The 20,471-nt window shown below is 45.5% G+C and overlaps 1 protein-coding gene across 1 annotated transcript; it reads right to left on the bottom strand.

The window, feature by feature from the left end:
- Positions 1-2,000: 2,000 nt before the first annotated feature.
- On the bottom strand, positions 2,001-17,535 carry LOC115405870 (carboxyl-terminal PDZ ligand of neuronal nitric oxide synthase protein-like). Its single transcript, XM_030115622.1, has 10 exons — positions 17,410-17,535; positions 16,707-16,778; positions 13,977-14,069; positions 13,837-13,895; positions 13,339-13,447; positions 9,542-9,671; positions 8,960-9,087; positions 4,002-4,160; positions 2,998-3,166; positions 2,001-2,512 (listed from the first exon to the last, which is right to left on the bottom strand). The coding sequence occupies exons 1-10, from the start codon at positions 17,512-17,514 to the stop codon at positions 2,001-2,003; spliced, it is 1,536 nt and encodes a 511-aa protein (XP_029971482.1). The 5' UTR covers positions 17,515-17,535.
- Positions 17,536-20,471: the final 2,936 nt, after the last annotated feature.

Below are 20,471 nucleotides of genomic sequence, written 5' to 3'. Positions count from 1 at the left end.
AGTCTAAAAATCCCTTCATCTTTCCCTGAATATTCTCTTTGTTCACAACTTTCCCAAACAGTTCCTGGGAGGCGTGGCGCAGCAGTGACACAGCAGTTTATCACCGCCGCACTACGGCACTAATAAATAATACTTCCACTGAGTGGTGGATGTAGAAACGAGCAGCGCCTGCACAGAGAGACGGTTTCACAGAATCAGGAGAATGTTCCACGCTATTAGATTCATGCACACTATTTAGCAGAATGCACACAGTCTGTTGAAATGAGAGAAGATACAAGTTTTTTTCTTTTAAAACCCTTTAGTGATGACAGATTACAGATGAGTGTCATAACAAGTGCAGCAAGGTTGGAGTTTCCGCACCGAACGAGTCGGCGTTCCAGACACGCCCGCCGAGAGACGCCTTCCGTCTTTGAGATCTTCGAATGACAGTGTTCATGCTGAAAGTATCACAAACCCCTAGATAGAGACACAAACACAGTGTAATAAAGCCCGGCGACTGGTCCAGAGTCAACCGAAGGTACAACAATCATAAAACACAGCTCAACAATGTAACACACAAAGGAGGAGACAACAGCGTTTCATCCGACGGGATCTTAAAGAAAGTTCTAGTATTTCAATTTATAACTGATTCCTGGCTGGAGACGTGTAGTTTGATGAAATTAAAGGATACTTAATTCATTTTAGTCAAACCTGTTTTATCTAAACTGGCTGCACCACAAACAGGTGTCAGTCTTACAAAGACAATCAGCAAACCTCTTCACAGCCACAGAGTAACCCAGCCAGCATGTCGCTGGAGAGAGGGGAGAGGTGGAGGACACCCAGAAATACACTCTGAACCCTGATCACACACACACACACACACACACACACACACACACACACACACACACACACACACACACACACACACACACACACACACACACACACACACACACACACACACAATCCCAGAGCCAACAGAGCAAACTACTGCTGTTAAATCAAGGAGTTGATCTTATTTGATCTTTTTATAGAGAGTTAAAAATATCTGCTGCCTTGAAACAGTTCTCTTGACAGAGCAGGTGGAGAAGACGGGCGGATGTGGAGAGTTTAGTTCAAGAGCTCACACAGTAAGTTGTTTCTTACTCTCATCGTTGCATATGACCAGAAATGAGGAGCTGCCACGTCTTCAGTCTGGAGAAAAGGCTGCTGGGAAGAACCTGACGATTCTGACTACAACCAACATTTCAGCAGCGTAATGGGAAAAAGAATATTTTACTGATTTCACATAAGTGTCAGACAAATCTTTGAAAATGGTTAAAAACGATCCATTGTATTCTTCTCCTCATTAGAGTCCAACAAACAGGAGATTTTAGTCGTTGCTCTGCTGCTGCTAGATTAGTGAGAAACGGACGTCATGAAACCAAAGTTGAGAACAGAACAGCTGAAACGTTTTCTTCTCTAGTCGAGGATGACTTTGAAGGGCAAAAGCCTAAAAACAGCCTGCTCTTACAGCGAGACTGATTTTCCTGGGCAGTTTTCTTCCAGGTGGGTGAAAGTTGTCCGCATTTTCTCAAACTGCTTCACCAAAACGAAGACATGACGGCTGCTTCATTTACCGGCTGTAACACGACCTCCTCATACACCTGCAGCTCAGATCATCCAAACGACGCCTTCGCTCCCTTCCCTTATTGCTGTGTCACTGTTCATTACAACTTACTGAAGTTTATATTAAATTCTTAATGTTAGAATCGAGTCACTTCAATATTTAAATAGACTTGGAGTGTCTTGGTTTGTGTTGCTGAATCATGTATGGGTTGCACTCATACAGGTGGGCTCGTTGTCTCGGCGCAGAGTCAGTGACGAAGCAGAACTCTGCGGTGAAATTGAAAAGATTTGGTGAAGGTTTGGTGAAGAGTCCGCCACCATACCGTGCGTTTTCAGTCCCAACACCTGATCTAAGGTCCTTCGGCTGAGCGTTTCGTCTGTTCACAGCAGAGTAAAGTTTCTCGTTGGCGCTAAACGGCCATCTCATCGCCGAGGCAGTCCGGGAGACTCTCTGCATTCAGGACATTGACGAGCCGGGCGGCGCCGTCGGCCGCCACGCCCTCCCCCTGGCCCCAGCTGTCCCGGTCGTCGCTCTCGTCCGTGTTGGACTCGTACTCCGACCCGATGCCCGACTCCCTGAAGCGGAGCAGCTCCAGGGCCCCCAGGACTTGCTCGCCCAGCGGCGAGCCGTCGTCCGGGACGCCGTCGCTGGGCGTCTCGCCGGCGTCCCGGCCCTCCGGCGCCCGCGACGAGAAGCGGAAGCACTCCAGCCGGACCCCGCTGCCGCTGACCCCCAGGGGGACGCTGTCGGAGCCGGCGGCGCCGGGGGAGCGGGGCCCCGGCAGGGCGGAGACCCAGGCGGCGTCGCCGAGCTGCAGCTGGGACGGAGCGGCGGCGGACGAGGACGGGGTGAGCTGCTCGCGGGACGCGCCGGGCGGCTTGGCACGGAACGTGATCTCCAGAAGGCTGTCCTGGGAGCCCACTGAGGACGGGACGGAAAGAAGAGAAAGACTAACTGAGGCTCATAAACGATGAAACAAAGCAGACCAGAAATGTTCGCTATCGCGCTGAAACAGAGAGAAGATCAGGACAGGGGAAGGGCTCAGCAACGCAGCTGAAATTACAGGTGGGGGGGGGGGGGGGGGGGGAATGGCGGCGCTGACAGGATTGGATAATTCATGACTTTGTGGCGGTGTGCCGCTGCTGGCTGGCTGCAGGAGAGCAGAGCAGCACAATCCTCCAGAGCTGCCAGGAGATAATTAATTGGCCGCCAGAAGTGGATGAGAGAAAGGAACCATAACAACAGGAAGGAGAGCGGCGCCCAAGAACTTATTAGGGAAGGAGATCAAGGGGAGACGGGGATCTGGTGACATAAATCAGCAGGGGAAGAAAGCACCGGATGATGAAAGGAACCCGAACACGCTAAAACACACACTGCAAAGCAGAGAGGAGCCCCGTTCCACTCACTGGAGGTCAGCTGGCCGGCAGCCTTCAGCTCCAGCTCCTGGATCTGCTTGACGAGCAGCGAGATGTGCTGCAGCAGGTCGGTGTTCTGCTGCAGCAGCCTCTGCACTCGAGCCTGGGCCTCGGTCCGGGCGCACACCTCCACCGACAGCTGCTCCTGAAGCACGTGCACCTTCAGAAACACCCAACACACACCTGCCGTTAGCGGCACACAGAAAACAGGCGGCAGCGAGGAAACGCCGTGTGCACGCTCTGAAATACGGCGAGCTCCACGCCAAATGAGCCGGGGACATTGTGTGAAAAGCAAATCAGAACAGGGTGTAATAATCTGAAAATCTCATTAACTCCCACCTTTCATTCAAATGAGAACAGACTGCAAATCACCTCTGAAAAGCAGTTTGTGTTATTAGTTCTTCAGATATATGAGCTCATTTCAAATTCCTCAAGTTCAGCACTAAGAAATAATTGAAAAGTTATTTTACCAGGAAACAGTGACTAAAGAACGGGCGTTATGATTCTCGTTATTTTCAGTGTTTGCTGATATAAAAATCAGTGAATCCAGTTTTCGGGCGTTTCCAGAATCTTCCTTCAAACCCTGCCTCTGGTCTGAGGGACACATCTCTGAGTTTATGTCATGAATCATCCAGATTTCACAACATTTCATATTTATGCAACAAATATTTGGAGCCAACTTCCAGAAGTCTGCAGGGAGACGCTGACAGCTTCTTGTTTAAAACCGGGCGAAGACACTCCTGTTTGCTGGAGCCTTCCGGTGAAGCAGTCACTCAACAAGTGCTGCACAGTATTCTTTATTTCATATGTGATCATTTCTGCTCTTTCTAAATGGTTATAATTGAGAGTTTACTGCTGTTAAATTGTTTTGAACAGAAACACTCATAAAACACAAAAGGAAAATTAGATTTTTTTTGTCATGAAAGGAAAGTATAAGCCAAAAGAAGACCATACATTTCAGATGTAGCTCTAAATGAAAGTGAAGCCCTGTGTACCTGTGCCGAGGCCGCCAGCGCCTGCTGTTCCTGCTGCTGCAGCTGTTTCTGCAGCAGCTGGACCTGGTGCTCCGCAGAGCAGGACGCCTCTGCTGCAGACGGACCCGACACCGACGCCCGGACCGGAGAGCCCAGCAGGAGGGACGGATTACCGCAGACCTGCAGGGGAGGCGCGGTCACACAGTCAGACGGGGTTCCTGCTAGCTTGCGCAGATTTACATCCGTCGTCCCGCAATTTACAACGATTCATAACATGTGGTGAAAGTGAGAGATCATCTGCCACCGCTGTGCATTTCTCTGACTACTTATGAAGGGTGCTGGTAGCTATCCTTGAAATGCAACCACAGTTTAGCCAAAACCAACATCTCCATGTGCTCACATGGTGTGCGTCATGCAGCTCAGTTGAAAACCCTCAAAGCAATAAATGAAGCTAACAAAAGACAGAGATCTAATATATTTCCATTATTGAAAGAAGAGAAGCAAAGAGTGCATGTGGCGGTGGGAGGGCGGCGCAGCAGACGGGGGAAAAATGAAAAGTATAGGGTGAGAAAACCGACAACCCTCTCCGACAGTGGAAAGAGAACAGATGAAAGGCTGCGTGTGAGGTGAAACACGTCTACAGTGGTGTTTAAAGCTGACAGTCTCTGCTCCGTCTGTCTGAGATCCGCCGGGAGGAAAATGCGAGGAGACACTGAAACGCTCTCATCCTGATGGAAAAGCCACCGGATGGTGCTTGGATGTCACCACTACTCGAAGCTCAGGGGCTTATAGAGGGATTTTAAGACATGGACTCACATTATTAGGTAATATTTGGGGTTGTGTGCAGCTGTACTGGAAAGACTTCAACGATAAAGATGGAAAAGAATCAATACAATATCCTCCACATTCTGTTGTATTGGTAAAAATCAATATTACATAAATTCATTCAATATCTTAAATCCCCGACGGTTATTACAGCTCCTTCACTCTAAGGCTGCGGTAACGAATGCCGACTTTATGTTCCTGTGTGCTTCAGCGATGGAGCTCAGCTTGAACCAGTGTGGGAAGAAGAACTTCAGCTTGGATGTTGAGGCCTCGGTGCTCGTTGTTTCAGACCTTTTCATCATTTCTGCTTCCTTTGAACCAGCTGATGATGAAATTATTCTTCCATAATGATTCAAACATCAGTCTCATCACAAGTTGTACTTCCTGTGTTATGCAGAGTTTGTGGAAATGCAAGAAAACTCCACACAGAGTGGAGGGGAGAGCGTTCTCTTTAAATATCATGATTACGTCTGACTAGTTGTGATGGTTTAATGTAGCATCACTGGAGAGACGATACCTGATTTATCCATCACTGACAAAACGCTTTATTCACTACAGACCAGAATATTGTCAGATTACTGAGGTCAGGTCGTTTCAGTGGAGCGGATAATCACCTGTATCACTGAAGTGATGACATTTCTAAATATCTGCATTGAAATAACTACTCAGGATGTGTTGGTGTAGTTTTCCTCTAAGTAATCCGGTCATCGAGCACAGTCAAATAACATGCACTTGAGGCTGATTCTGGATTTTCTAATTGATCTCAGATCAGCTACAGCTTAATAGATAGATTTATTGTTATAAATATGTCTCCCCATATTGAAATGTGACACTACTACGACTTCGTTTTGGACGTCTCTGCTCTGGCAAATTTACATTTAATTAAACTGTCTTATAACCAGATAAAAATGTTCTGAAATAGCCTTTGTGACCCTGTCAGTCAAACTGACAGATGACAGGGAAGTGTGGCGTGACCTCTGTGTTTGAGCCGTGATCACACTGCAGCAGATGGTTTTACAATCTGACGACTGCAGACAAGACATCTGGAAAGATCACAGCCCCGTCGCGTAGAGCACAAAGAAAAGGAAATCTACGGCTTTTCTATTAGACGCACCACAACCAATGTTTGCGGTTATTTTTTTTTTAATATGCTTATAATTACAATTTTTTAGGCGTCATTATTGACAAAGTGAACAGTTTGATTCTTGCCAGTTCTCATGAAAAGAAATTAAAATAACACCAGTGCAGTCTAATCTTTGATACAGTTGCAGTAAAAACAAAGCATTCATGTCTGACTGGGACCTTGCCAAAAGGTTGATAAATGAGTCACGCTTGTATTATGTCAAGGAAATCTCCTCGGTGTCGTACAAACAGAAAACAGAGTGGCATCCTTTAATCTGATGGTCCAGATGCTTTAAAAGAAGATTCAATAAGTCCATCTATAATTGGATCTATAGACTGACCCTATGGACGCAGGACTCGGATCGCTGAACGCTGGTGTTGTACAGCAGGAAGAGCTGCGACGGAGGGCGAGACTCAAGTGTCGCGTCTGAGATGAAAGATCAATACAGTCGACTGTTTCCCGTCAATAACGCCTGACGGTTTGGTCCGCCTGACCTTCAAATCAGTCTCGGGAGTGAGACAGAGTGCTTTGTGCTCTCAGCGCAGGAAAAGCTGCCCGTTTGATTACGGCAGAATAAATAATAGAGATATACCTGACTAATTTCTGTGTTCTGAGGCAACCGTGCAATTAGGCCTAATAACCACTCAATCCAGAGTCATTAACTCTGCCTCTCTCTGGAGTAATGAAGCTGACTGAGCCTCGGAGCCTCGGTGTGAAAACCAGCAGACAGCCGTTAGTCCGGATCAGCAGGAAAAAAAAAAAAAAAAAAATCCACAAACCTTGCTGTGGTTTCATCAATAAACCATGTAATCTCATCAATATTAAAGCTCCCACATGAGGCGCTGCTGCGCGCACGAGCCTTTAAGATGCTGCTGCTCAGTAAACCGCTCGCCCCTCAGAGCTGCTTTTTCATCTTCAGATTTTATGAGGCCAAAACCTTCAGCACACCCTCTGTGAGCATCAAAAAACCCTTAATGAATAAGACATTTCTGTTTTTTTTGTTGTAGAAAAACACACCCAACCCAAAATATGTCCTGCTTATCTGCTGCGCAGGAGGGTTCCTCATTCCCGCTGACCTGATTGGTGAAGGAATCAATCAGCACTATTGTTTTGGAGAAGAGATTATTAATTCAGCTAATGAATATTGGTCTGTCTGCACTGCTGCAATTAGTTTTTCATGTTTAATAATGAAATTGGGAGTGTAAGTAGTTGTGTGCGTGAAGAAGATGCTGCAATAACTTCATGCACAGGCAACAGCGTGGTGAATTCTGGGATGTTTCCTCTCTAAACTCACATCGTTTATTCAAATATTTATACTGATAAAACTGTTGTTCGCCATTTTCTTTAACAGCCTCACATCTGCCAGCCTCTTTTGCTTCACTAAGTATTAATGAACGTGCCGTTTCCAGAACACTGATGCACTCACGGTGACGCAGCCCACTGTCCTGCATTAATGTAACTCATTCAATAATTTGAATTATTAATCTTTCAGGGCCTCCCTTCTGAGGGAACGAATATTAAAGCAACAAGGACAGATCATAAATAACTTCCTTGATTCTTCATTGGACTATTCTAAAAGACACTATTTTACATTTTTTACACAATCAAAGTAAAATCTGAAACTGGAATTTCAATACTCTGTGTGTTTACAAGGGACTTTATTCCTCTATAAATCTGAATAAAGCCTAATTCTGCTCTAAAATGACCATGTGAACGCCTGAAAACTTTATTCAGAATTACATTTGATTCCGAATAGACCGGCGGGTTTATTCTCCTTTGGAAGAGGAATTACATGCTAATTAGGCGCGACTTCATTCAGGTCGTTCTGCGCATGCTCCGCCGTGATGACGCAATTTTCCAAGACTGTTTATTTAACGGCAGTTTTAGAAGGACTGGATCTAGTGAAACGAGCGGACAGACGGGCGCTTAACAACGCAAACATTTTCAAAGCTGCAGCGTCAAAGTTTATCGAGAAAGAAAGACGAGAAAAACACTGTTTACTTCCGGGAGACGTCAGGACGTCACGGCCGCCGCGTCCAATTAGAACGCTTCTCAGCCCGGCGTGAGAGAGGAGTTAATCCTTCGTTTTTCCCATGAAAACACGACGCTCATGAATACAATTCTGAATCACATAATTCCAAATAAACCAATTCCGAATTAAAAACACCATGGGACCACACTCATTGATGAATATACTGTATCTGTAAGAAGTCACCTCGTAATGTGTGGCTGGAGGAAAGCTTTTTTTTTTTACAAAAGGAGAGAGATAAATTACAGACATGCAACACAGTCTCTGTTTCATGCTACAATATCCTGACATAAATCATTTGTCCGCGGACGCAGGGTTCGGTGACCCAGCTAAAGCCGACCCGCCTTCTTTGACGTATCGTCGCTTGTGTGATGACAAGTGGACGCTGCCAGTCAAAATGGAAATACTTGAGGGACAAGTGGAGCGAAGAAAGAAAGGCAGAGGAGAGGAATAATATAGTTGTCATAGAAACAAAACCCACGTGCAGCGTTTCCTTCTCTCAGCGCAGAAGTGCCTGATCTCAGCACACAGAAGCGCCGGCCTGTGCATCGACCAGCACTCACCACCACCATAAATCAGTTAAAGCTTGTAAGGGAATTACGCTCATGTAATGTTTGTTTTGTTGACATTTGCTAAACCTTAATCCTGATCGTGGTGACAAAGTATCAAATCAGGCAGGATGAATGAATGATGCATGAACTTCCCGGCTGCATTTCGAGCTTATTCAATCAAAATGCAGGCGTTTAGCATTTTCCACATTAAAATGCAGTTTAAGGGATAATTGTAATTGAAATTACGAGTGAACATGGTTATTTGTCTTTCTCCCTGGTTCACCAGGTCCAGCTTTAAAAATCACTTTATTTTTAATGATGTGACAACAAATCAATTAAAATTAGGGAGGAATTGATCTTCAACTTTTGACACTGATTAGTCAAATGCAGGCTAATAAATCCTCCCACGCTCCTGAGAAGAGGGCTTATTCAGAGTGATTGAGTTCAATACCTTCCCGTCGCTGCCGACGGCCTCGTCCTTCTTGTTCTTCTCCAGGTCTGATGAGGAGACACACTCTATGCTCTCCTCCGTCGTGGCCTCCAGGTCCGTCTCCTCTGACAGTGCAAACCTCTTCTTTGCTGTGGAGACACCAGATGCATGGGAGGAGACGTTCGCGCTGCTTTTAACTTCGAACACGAGTCCAGGCGGTGAGCAGGGAGCAGGCAGAGGCCTGCAGGGCCAGGCTTTTGATCGATGGCTCACACGGCTCGCCGAGGCCATTTTTAAGGCTTCAGCGTTGGCAAATTGTCAAAAAAATAAAATAAATAAGAGACGAACTCGGGAGGATAATGACATTTCTTCCCCGAGAGGTGTGTTCAGTCGCCACTGTTTGTCTTTGCAGACGCTGAAGGGCTGCTGTTTGTGCGAGAGAGAAAAGAAAGATGAAGACCCGGAGAGGGTGTGTGTTCTCGTGACGATCAGCGCGTTTGTGCGTGACAGAAGGCGGAATGGATGGAAGCAGACAAAGGGGATTGGGGACAGGTTTTGTGCATGCGCTTCTGCGTGAGCGAGTGTGTAGTTGTGTGAATTCACCTGGCGCTGCCTCCAGCTCCTCCGCCTTCCCCTCCTCGTCCTCCTGCTCGTCGCTCTTTGTCTGCAGGGTCAGCTGGTGGCACACATCAAAAGCCTGACCCACCGTTCGCACAATCCTCATGGCCTGGGACTGTGAGGTAGAGAGAGAGACTGTGTGAGTGTGTGTGTTGGGGTTTTGACAGCAAGGGCAGGAAGAAGCAGAGCACAGGCAGAGTGGATGAACAGAATGAAGGTACGCAGCAGGAGAAGGAACAAGTCGCAGGAGGAGCGAGGCTGGAACAAAGGCGCGTTCTGAAAGTGTGTGTGTGCATCAGGAACAAGACCCAAGATGGAAAATGAGCCGGAAAGCGGTGAGGGGCAGGATGGGAGGCAAAAATTATGACAAAAGGAAACGGGGCGAGAAAGGAGACAGATTAAAAATGCAGAGATGCTGCAGGTGCTTCTCCGACTGGTGCTTGTTGATCATCTCCTGTCGCCGGGAAGCTCAGTCACCAACCAGAAGGACGGGATTAAAATAACCACGACTTTATTGGCCAATTTCAGCTTTTCTTTAAAGGAAAAAAAAAGAACTCATGCACTTACAGGAGTGTAAATCTTGGTGTGACATTTTCAGAATCTTTATGTCCGAGCTGGGAAGTGTTAGTGTGATGAGTCACCTGCAGCACCGGCTCACGGCTGACTGTTCGCGATGAGAAATGAGAGACTGACTCACGGTATAATGAGGGAGTTCAACACAGGATTCTAGAAAACGGGCTCAGGTATTTGTGGATCTGAGGATGAAGTATATCTCAGGACATTAATCCACTCTATTAAACTTTATAGATGAGCAGGTGACTCAGTGAATAGCAATCTGTCTTTCAACATCCCTCATCATGTGCCAGTGTGCCCTTGAGCAGAAAACCGGAGGTGAAAGCTCTGGCGTGTGAATGTGACAGGCAGTGAGAGCGTCTCGACACGGCTGTGGTCGTCCTTGTAGTTAAAAACATTTGGACAGTCCAGCCTCGGATGGCCGGGAAGAGTCATTAATAAAGATTAGGAAGGAGCCACCTGATTGGTCAGTGAACTCGTCTAATGAACGGCGACACCCTCCCACAGCGGGAAGGAAAATCAGCAGAGCGTGAAGGTCAAGCAAGGACGGCGCTGTGCTGCGACGGGGAAATCAAGTGGATCTTTCTTCCGGCTTTAGCGACATCAAACAGACCAGCAGAGACTCTCCAGTAAATCTTCAAACGATGCATTTTCCAGCCATCACGATGTGTTTTATGGTGGAGGTGAGTGAGGTGAAAGGTCATATGTGCTGCTGCAGATATAATAAGACAGTCACTCCTTCATGTAGAGATAAAAAAGTGAGATTAGGAGTGGAGAGTGCAGGGTTGTGTTGAAATGCAGGCATCAAGGTAAAACGCCATTCTCAGCTGAACCTGGTAAAATCTACTTGAATGTAATGAAATACAAATTCTTGGTGACATGTCACTTCTGGTATTTGTCCTTGTACAATCCCGTTGGTGATTATAAATGGAAAATCTTTTGCTTTGTTCATTCTGAATGGGATCTATGAGTTTTCCCTCACGTTTCACACAGTTAGAAAATAATCCCCAGTCCCAGTCTTTATGTGGAACACAAACAGGATTTGTCATGAATTGAATTAAATTGATTCCTGCTCATCCTTAAACTTGGGTGTCGGTGTATCTCAGGCTGAGCTCACAACACAGGAAAATTCAATGTGGCCTTTGAGAAATAAGCACTTCCCTGATCGATTTCAAGGGTTTTCTCCCCCCTCCTCCGGTGATATGGTCATCTGCAGCCCAGTGACTGTACACTAAATCCTCTGGAATTAAACTTCATCCACCGTGCCCTTCCACATCTCGCCGAAGGTTATGTTTTTCATATTGAACATTGCCAAAGGCGGTGTCAAAAATAGATTTATTGCCATCTACCTCGGGAGGACGGTCCTGCCTCGGGGCGATCTAACTCCAGCATGAAGCCGCTCGATGGAGCAAAAAACAAATAAATGAGACAAAACACGACAACAAAAACAGTACAGTGGAGCAGAGCCTGGTCAGGTTGCTTCATCAGCGAGGAATTTAATTCTATCTGTGAACGGTGGAGTTAAACTGCGGGTCTGAAACGGCGGTGCTGATGCAGCGGGGCCGACATCTGAGTCTGGCTGCGCCGCGACATGCCTTGATGAAAATAAATCAAATCTCCTCCTATCAGCTGGTCCATCTCCTCCCACTCAGCGCACATGCACGGTCTGCAACTCCCAGATAAGGCTGCGCACACCCCAGGGAGGCCGAGCCACCACTGGCCGTGTCCCTGACAATTCGGTGGGTGTTCGGTTCGCCCGCGAGCGCCGAGAGAAAAAAGCAACTCTTTATTTTCTTCTTCTCTTCGACAGTGATTAGCATTCAGCCTCACTGAGTCCTTCTGGTATCCATGGTGAAGGGATGGGAGTCAGTCTGAGCGCCACTCTTTCCCTGTCGTGGAGGAAAAATTGGGTTTGCCTGATGTGTGGAGAGATACGTGGAGAAGGATGTTTCTGTCATTCTGAATCTTAAATTGCACAGGACGGTGAGTTTAATTGGTCCTGTGAGTGATCTGACAGGACGACAACCCTGTGAGACAGAAGCGGAATAATCTGGAGCTCAGAACATTAAATGAAAAGAAATGAAGCCGTTGCTTCCAGTCCATTCAACAGAACAAACTTAAATATGGTGGCGAGGCTGTGTGCATGAACACCTGAAATAAATAAATCTTCAAACCAAGCGGTGTAGTCACAATAAGAGCAAAAGACAAAAAGCCACGAAGATGAGTTGCAGCAGCAGAAAACCAGCGAAAATTCACTTCTGGAGATGTTTGAGTTTTAGCTTAAACCGAAAATACCACCTAGAAAACTCTGATGATGGACTGAACCATGTAAACCAAGGAGCTGGGATTTTTCTCTTTATGAAGTGCACATCAGATGCAGTTAGTATGTTTACATCCAGTGATCTGATTTTTATGATCATTTCATGTTAATGTCCAAAACATCACGTTTCACAGCAAACTGTAAGCAGATATACTCACTCTGAATAAATGAATGAATGAATGAATGCATGAAAATCAATATTAAACCAACATGTTTGACTTTGTGGTGGAAATTATCTGGGTTTGGTGGCTGAAATAAGGGAAATAAGGCTGCTCAGACAGCTGTATCTTTTATTCTGTGCATATTAAATCTTTTTTTAGGCCACAGGTGTTATAAACCTGTTATTAACAGAGAGACTGTTGATAGAAGAAACACTGCGTTTTTCGTCAGTAAACTTTGAGTTGAACATAACTGACAGCAAATCATTTTTACTCTTCCTCTCTCGACAAAAAAATTAAGCAGTTTAAGTCAAGCGCTGCTGGATTTAATCTGATGTAAAAAGCCGGCGAAGCTTTTTAACGGACATAAGAAGGATATTTCTATCAGTGTTGATCCGAATGAAGGCAAATAACATCCAGCGCAGAGACGACCAGATGTGTTTGTCACATTTGCTAAAAAGACGACAGATCGGTGGATAAATCAGAGGTTCTCAAACTTTTTATAGTCTGTATGAATCAGATAAAGAAGCTGATATTGAGACCAAAACAAGTGATATCTAAAGGTCATGCTTTTGAATATTTGTCTACATTTTGCACCATTTTGATTTCAGATATTTTCAAAATAAACCACACATCAGCAGGAAGAGCCCACTTACCAGTGATGGTCCAAGAACCACGGTTTGAGAAATAAAGGACTAAAACATCCCCGGGATATTAACAGTTCAACATACCTTCCTCTTGGACTTGAACACGTTGCAGCGGAAAAGGTTGGTCTGCCCGTCTCTGGCAATGTAACTGAAGATCTTCAGGTCTTGTGCGTCATGCGAGACGTAAAAGATCCTGAGGATGAAAAAAAACCAACATAAAATCAGTTTTGGAGGAAAGAATTAGAATTAAACCAACTATTAACAGCAAACAGCAGCATGGGCATATAGACAGGACGTGGTAAAAATCTCCTTATAAGATTTTCTCAGATGTTATTCTGCTGCTGTGCTCCACTCTTCTTCTTCTTCTTCTTCTCCTTTTTAAACATTTTACAAGCTCTTGGTGAGATCTCTGCTGGTAAAAACCCATCTCAGTGACTCCCTGAGAGCATTTTACTGAGCATAAAGCATCCATGCAGAAGTTAGGAAATGTCTGCTTGAATGATTCATGCCAGGAACGAATCAAACCGGCGGTCTGGAAACTTCGTCTGGTCTGTGAACGCACCACGGTCTGGAGGAGCTCACCTGTAAATGGGATCCTGAGTCACCAAGACGGCGTTTTCGTCCCAGGACCATCCTTTTCTCTGGTCGAAACACAGAAAACAAACGAGTGTTTCAGAAACAAGTCATTCAAGATGAAAATAAAACATTTCCTGAAGACCGACCTTCTTCTTTTTGCGCAGAATGACTTTGACGCAGTCAGTCGACACGACGATGTTCACCTTCTTCTTCTTTATGTTCTTCAGCTTGAATTCATACTGCGAGGAGCAAAGGAGACAGATTAACATGCAGACTGATGTGAGGACCAGCATTAAATGCTGAGATGGAGCTCTTTAAACCAGATTCTGGAAAAGAAGAAGAAGAAGAAGAAGAAGAAGAAGAAGAAGAAGAAGAAGAAGAAGAAGAAGAAGAAGAAGTTGAGATCATGCAAACGGGGGATTTTTTTTTTTTTTTTTATGTCTTCTTCTCGGGGGAATGTGAGATTGAGTAAACACCGAGAGGCTGTCAGCCGGCGCTGTTTAAGCGTTCAAAGACCGACTTCCCACAGGGAGGCAGACAAGTTGGGGACACTTTCATCCCCCTCCATGATTAATACCGGCGCCGGCGAACGCCGCTTCCACCGCAGGCTCAGCTGCAAACACCGGGGCCGGGAGATCTGAGAGCCGGCGGGATTCATATGAAACGGCACGCTTCGCTTTGAAAACACAAAAGTCCAACATCACATTATTAATTGATCAGATGGAGTTCAGTGAAATCAGTCATTTTCTCCCCAACATCCACTCTGCGTGGCAGGCGGGATTATTCTCTCTTATCTTCTCTTCGGTTTGTTTTAGAAATAACACCTCAAACCCTTTTTTTTTTATCTTCAGCAGCTGTCCTCTTGCTTTTTTTTAATTGGATTTTCATTGTTTTCATGCAGGTTTTTGGCCATACGTGTGTGTCTCCTGCGTCCTTGAGCTGTGTTCTCCTGGCGTGAATCTAGACTGGAGTGTCGGGTTAGGTGTCTGAAGGACGCAGATGCCTCGGACGAGCGCTCGCCATCCCGGCTGGTGCTTCTCCACGTCACCAGGGAGGAGAGGACCATCATCCGTCTCTCCGCACACGCCGACGACGGGCAGCGGTGAAGTGGAACGTGGGAAGTGTTTGCATCTCATTTTCATGCACATCAGCCCGAAACTAATTCACAGGAACACCGCCGGCGGGAGAAGCGAGCCGGCTCACCTCCGCTCTCATCTCCAAACCCCCCTGAGTTCTCCGAGGACGTGTCAGCGTTTGATTATTCGAAGCCAGGCTTCCTGAGAGGCGCAGGCTCTTAATTACTCTGCCGTTACGGAGCTCGGAAACGCGCCGAGTCTCTCCCAGACTTGTTTTCATGTTATTAACCTCGATCTCGCCCACATTTACTATCACGCTGTTTAGTCTACTTTCATCTCTTAACGTATTTCTCCTATTCGTCTTCATTGTCTTGTTCTCGTTGCTTGTGCATTAATTTGTCAGTGAAAAGCGTTTCCCCGTTCCTGCCTGCAGATGAGAGGTGTTTAAAGAGGCAGGCTTTCACAAATCCAACATTTACGACACTCAAACCACACAAACAAGTCAGACAGCTGGAAAGAACCGGCTCTGGTTTAGAGTGAAGAATAATGTGATCAAGCCAAATGAATCTCTTTCTGTTTTGAGTTTCTGCTCACCTGAATGAGCTGTGTGTGTGTGTGCCAGACTCAAAACCATGAAAAATATAAAAGAAAAGAAGCAGGTTGGATCTTTGCAATGATCCGGTTTCTCAGTCATACGTGTTTCTCGGGTGTGCATCCAGGAACCAACACAAAATCAAAGGTAACACCAGTCAAGTGCAAAGTAAGTCATTAATAATCAGTGCTGTGTGGTTTCATGCTTCATTTAAGTGGTTTAAAACAACTGAGTTATTGTGTTATCGACTGCTGAATCACGGGTCTTGCTCTGCTTTCCACTGTATGAAGCCATCTCAGAGTCTTTTGCACTGGAAATTAATTCTGAGCTGCAAACGTCAGGCCACAGGTCCGGCGTCTGCCCACAGTGCTACGCTGCTGCTCATTCATGACTCCCTGGCAGAGGGTGAATCCAAACTACACTGGAATTCCATCAACCGGTCTGCGTCTAACTCCGTCCACCAGTCAGTCCTGAGAATTACCAGAACAACATCAGTGAGCTGAGAGCAGGAAGAAGTTATGATTTTTATGGTTTTGGAGTACCGGGAAACATGTTTTTTCAATCAGAAAATCTTCAGATAATTTGATTTACAGCCCAAAAACCTTGCTTGAGTGTTGACGCACATCTAACATTAGTGTTTGAGCACTGATGAAAAAATGTGGCAGGCACATCGTCAGCCATCAAGGTCCTCATCCCTTTGAAAGCCTTGTGGATTGTGTGGGTTTCTTTCTTCCATTCGAGCCGCTGCATTGAATCCTGCAGGCAAACAGCTTTACGATTCACCATAAAGAAAAATGCGACAAAATCCTGGAAATACTGGAACGCAACGAGGATTTTTCTTAAAGTGTGTGTGTGCCAGTACCAGCAAATAGCCATTACCCTGCGCTGCGTGCGAGTGCCGGGGTTAAGCCGTTCCTGGATGTGTCCGACCTCAGGCTGACACAATAACGTGGTAGTTAGATTAGATCTAACAGCTGACCAGCGGCTAAATCCTGCTCTCTGGCTGCGCTTTGTGTGTCACTCTGCAGCGACGAGGCGCTAGTGTCTTCAGTGTGTGTGTGTGTGTGTGTGTGTGTGTGTGTGTGTGTGTGTGTGGTGAAGGATAAAAACACAGGTGAGTAAGAGGTGTTTGATGGCGGCCTCGGAGTGCTGTGAGGGGGGTCAGGTTCAGCGGGGGTTCAGGGAGGCGCCGTGGTCAGTCGTCTCACCCTGATTCTCCTCATTGCGGCGACGATCTCCATCCGGCTGCCCGGACGACCCACTTCCAGACTGCCGATGTACTGCAGGGAGAAGCACGGAGGTTAAACATCGGCCGGTTCCATGACTGATCACAGCTGAGCTGGAGCGGTTTGTTTCAGCTGTTCCTGCTTTGGCAGCTCTTTCCTTTTTTAAAGCTTTGGAAACATGAGGAGAACCTCGTGCATTTCAGATGAACACAAGCCACTGATAATATGCATGGGTTTTTAAGTGAATTGCAAATACTAATAGCAGTTCTAGCCATTTTTATCTGAGAATCGATAAGTATTGAAGATCGTGAAGCCATGATCAACTGAAATGGAAGTGTTTGTCAGATAAAGTGAGACATAATGTTGAGGAACATCCTGAAGTAATGTTTAAAGTAAACATGATGACATTTCAATACCCACAGGCTGATTTGTTGTCATGCAGGAAGACAAACAGCAAAACTTCCACAGAAGACAAAGAAGAAAGGTCAACAGATTGCTGAGGTTTGTTTTTGTGGACCATTCATTGGACTACATATCAACTGAAGTTGCACAAAGACAACATCAGAAAATCATTGAGAGAAGAAAACACTCATTAAACCAAAACACACCATGCAGCCTCTCTGGAGGAAACTAATCCTCCCCGCGATCGACTGATGGATCCAGACAGCGCAGCTGCCGTCCTCACCTTCGCCTCGAAGCAGACCCCATGCTTGAAGACCTCCTCGTTGTGCATGGGGATCCTCAGGTCGTGCGCATCGTCCACGAGATTGTACTTGGTTACTCCTGGCATCGCCTTCGCGCCACAGCCCTCCGCCCGCTCGTGCTCTCACGCTCGCTCGGCGGCAGCGCGGTGGAGTCCCGCAGGTCTGCAGCGCATCTCCCGCTCCTGCCGCTCCGGCTGCTCCTGCTCCTCCGGCGCGCGCGTCACTCCGGAGGTCATGCGGGTTGAGACGCTGCGCACGCGGCTGATTGATGAGCTGCTGAGGCTCGGTGAGGCGGAGGACCTCTCTCTCTCTCTCCCTCTCTCTCTCGCTCTCTCTCTCTCTCTCAGCGGTGACTGGCGGACAGCGGCCGGGATGGAGCGCTCCGGGAGGGAGGAGGACTGCAGCTGCCGGGTTCGGTCGGAGGACATCTAGCGGTCCAGCAGTGAACACACAGCTCCAGAGGAGCGGATCCAACTCACTGCTTGTTCCAGAGGCCCTCACGGTCCCTGGAGGCCCCTGTACCCCGGGGAAACTACATAGAAAAGTAATGCGGATAGAGTCTGAATCCTGTTGTATCTGTTGTTTTTATGTCAGAAATATAACCTAATTTAGCTGCAATTTATTTTTTTTAAGTTGTAATGAGCTGCTAGTTTAAAAATGTATTTCTCTGGATTCAAGGATTCCATGTAAGATGTAAAATGTAAGTTAGTGTGTGGAGTCACCCCTCCGGTGGCTTTTAAGATTTTTTTTTTCTCTTCTATTATTGGTGCAGAAAACTCCAAGCGACAAACCTGTGTATCATGTATGGCGCCCCATAATCATGTAGTCTTTATCACAGAGCTGTAGTCACTTCACACATTTTTGTTGTTTATTCCTCCTGTACCTGATTTTCTTAAAAAAAAAAAAAAAGACCCGATACGCCACCTTGTGGCACAAACCTGTACTGCTAGTGTCATGGAGCTGAGTTAATTAAAAATCTTGGTCATTTTGATTGGTCCAACACTTGAAACTAACTTTGGCATCGTGATAACTGATGAAAATTTGAAGCTACGTTTTGATTTATTAAACAAAAAACATTCCTTGTTCGCAGTGGCGGACCATGCATTTCACACTAAAGCCTTCAGAACAGATCCGCCTGAACCAATCCACCTCTCAATAACTATTTTATGTCTATAAAAAAATCTTATATGCATATAAAGAGTTGTTGCACAGCAGATAGATACTTGTGCAGCCAGAATAAATGCCTTTGCTGAAGTGCACAAGTCTCCTACTACATCTGTGCACATACAATAAGCATCAACAACTTAATAAAACAGCAATATTATTTAGGAAAAGAGGAACATTTTTACTCACCAAAATCCCGATTATTTGTAAACAAAATCCATCCTCCTTTCCTTCCGCAAAAAGAGTTCAATTGTTCTGTCCGTGCGTTTCAGTTCCATAAAGCCAGGGCTGAAAGTCCAGCTTGCCCTGTGGTATTTCTGGCATAAGTTTTATTTCTCTTCAGGTTTTCTTCTTCTTCTTCTTTGGAATAATTGCGGTAGGCGACCAACAACTTAGGTGCATACCGCCTCTTGGTGAATGTAAATCAGAAGGCCTGGATATGCTGTTAGTGTACGCTAGCTAGAAGGCGCTGAGTAGCCAACTCGAAATCTGATTGGTTGAAGCAGCTGTCTGTTTGACGCTTCACTTTACTTTACTGCGCCATCAGGAACGGACTGTGAAGGACTCAGGCAGATTTCTTTCACCCTAGCAACAGATGATGCCTGAAATCTGATTGGTTAAATGATTTAATATGAAAAAAAAAACATGTCTGGAAGCAGCGCAACCACGGGAAGACTGAAAGGAAATGGAACATACCGTTTGGAATCATTTAGTAATTATTTATGGACAAAATATAATTTACATCAGTCTGTAATTCAGATACTTTTTAGGCCAGCAGAGAAGGCTTTGCAGGCCCTGACGGCCCACCACTGCTTGTTTGTTATATTTAAAGGTGCATTAAGGAGTTTGCACATTTCATGTGAAACAACGGCCCCTGCAGGCCTTGGACGTAACTGCAGCTTAATGAAACACTCGTGTCTGTGGCTTGCGTCCATACACGTGCACGGAGGAGGGGAACTCCTTCCTTGCTCTTTCAGTAGTGCTCGAGTAAAATTTAAGTTTCTTTTGCCTGGTGGGGTCTGTGCTGGACTTGTGGCAGTGCTAGAAGCCGGTCTTTTCTTACTTTCTGGAAGATCCATCCTCAGTACTGCTCAGTTGTTGCTCACTAAGTATCTGGTGGAGTAATGGCGGACAAAACGAAACCTAATGCTATCAGGCCAGCGGGAGCGCGCATTACGTCAAGTGACAATTTAACCTGTCAGCGGTACTTGCAATGAATATGTCAGGGCACATTGTACACATCATTGAATATTTTTTACATATTTTTGGTGGAAAATAAGTATTTTTAAAGTTGAAAAACTCCTTAATGCACCTTTAATTGATAAAATTAATGGGGAAAAAAGAGCCAGAGGGCTCTGTTTAGAAGCTGGATCAATGAAATTGTACTTTTTTGGTTGTTTAAATTTGATAATCCCTTTTAAAAACTACACAAAACTTTCATTTTGTATCTTTAGCCAATACATGTTGGGCAAGTGGAAATATTTGCAAACATGCTGATCTCTTTAGTTTATCATGGTGAATTGAAAGAAATAAAATAATATAGGGAGAAAAAATTATCCAAGAAGGGTATTTATTAAGATCAGTGTTATTGTTGGGAGTATTTGTTATGATGGAAAGAACACCAAAGTTTCTCTCCTTTGCTATGACCAAAAGAAGATGTCTTATTTCACCTTCTCATTGAGACACTATAGTGCAAATATGAATAACAGTGAAACACGTCTGCATTTATCTTTGTAAAACCCACAACCAATAAGTCAAATACACCCTGTAACTGAGTAATACTCAACGATGTATCTGCTTTTTTTTAAGGGGCAATAAAGACTATTTTAACTGGAGACAGTGAAACATTTTAGTAAGTTTTAAACCATTTTGCAAGACA

The sequence above is a fragment of the Salarias fasciatus genome, chromosome 18 (assembly GCF_902148845.1).
Source record: "Salarias fasciatus chromosome 18, fSalaFa1.1, whole genome shotgun sequence".
In the NCBI taxonomy this organism is placed as follows: Eukaryota; Metazoa; Chordata; class Actinopteri; order Blenniiformes; family Blenniidae; genus Salarias; species Salarias fasciatus.
Note: the sequence above shows the minus strand (reverse complement) of the source record. Positions and strands in the feature narration are given on the sequence as shown.

What these genes read in the sequence shown, in the direction of transcription:
- LOC115405870 (XM_030115622.1), bottom strand. Translation starts at nt 17,514, where the DNA reads ATGCCAGGAGTAACCAAGTACAATCTCGTGGACGATGCGCACGACCTG. An exon ending in GGGTCTGCTTCGAGGCGAAG is followed by an intron (nt 16,779 to 17,409) that starts GTGAGGACGGCA and finishes TTCTCCCTGCAG; the next exon opens with TACATCGGCAGTCTGGAAGT. An exon ending in CCGTCGGCAGCGACGGGAAG is followed by an intron (nt 4,161 to 8,959) that starts GTATTGAACTCA and finishes CCTCCCCTGCAG; the next exon opens with GTCTGCGGTAATCCGTCCCT.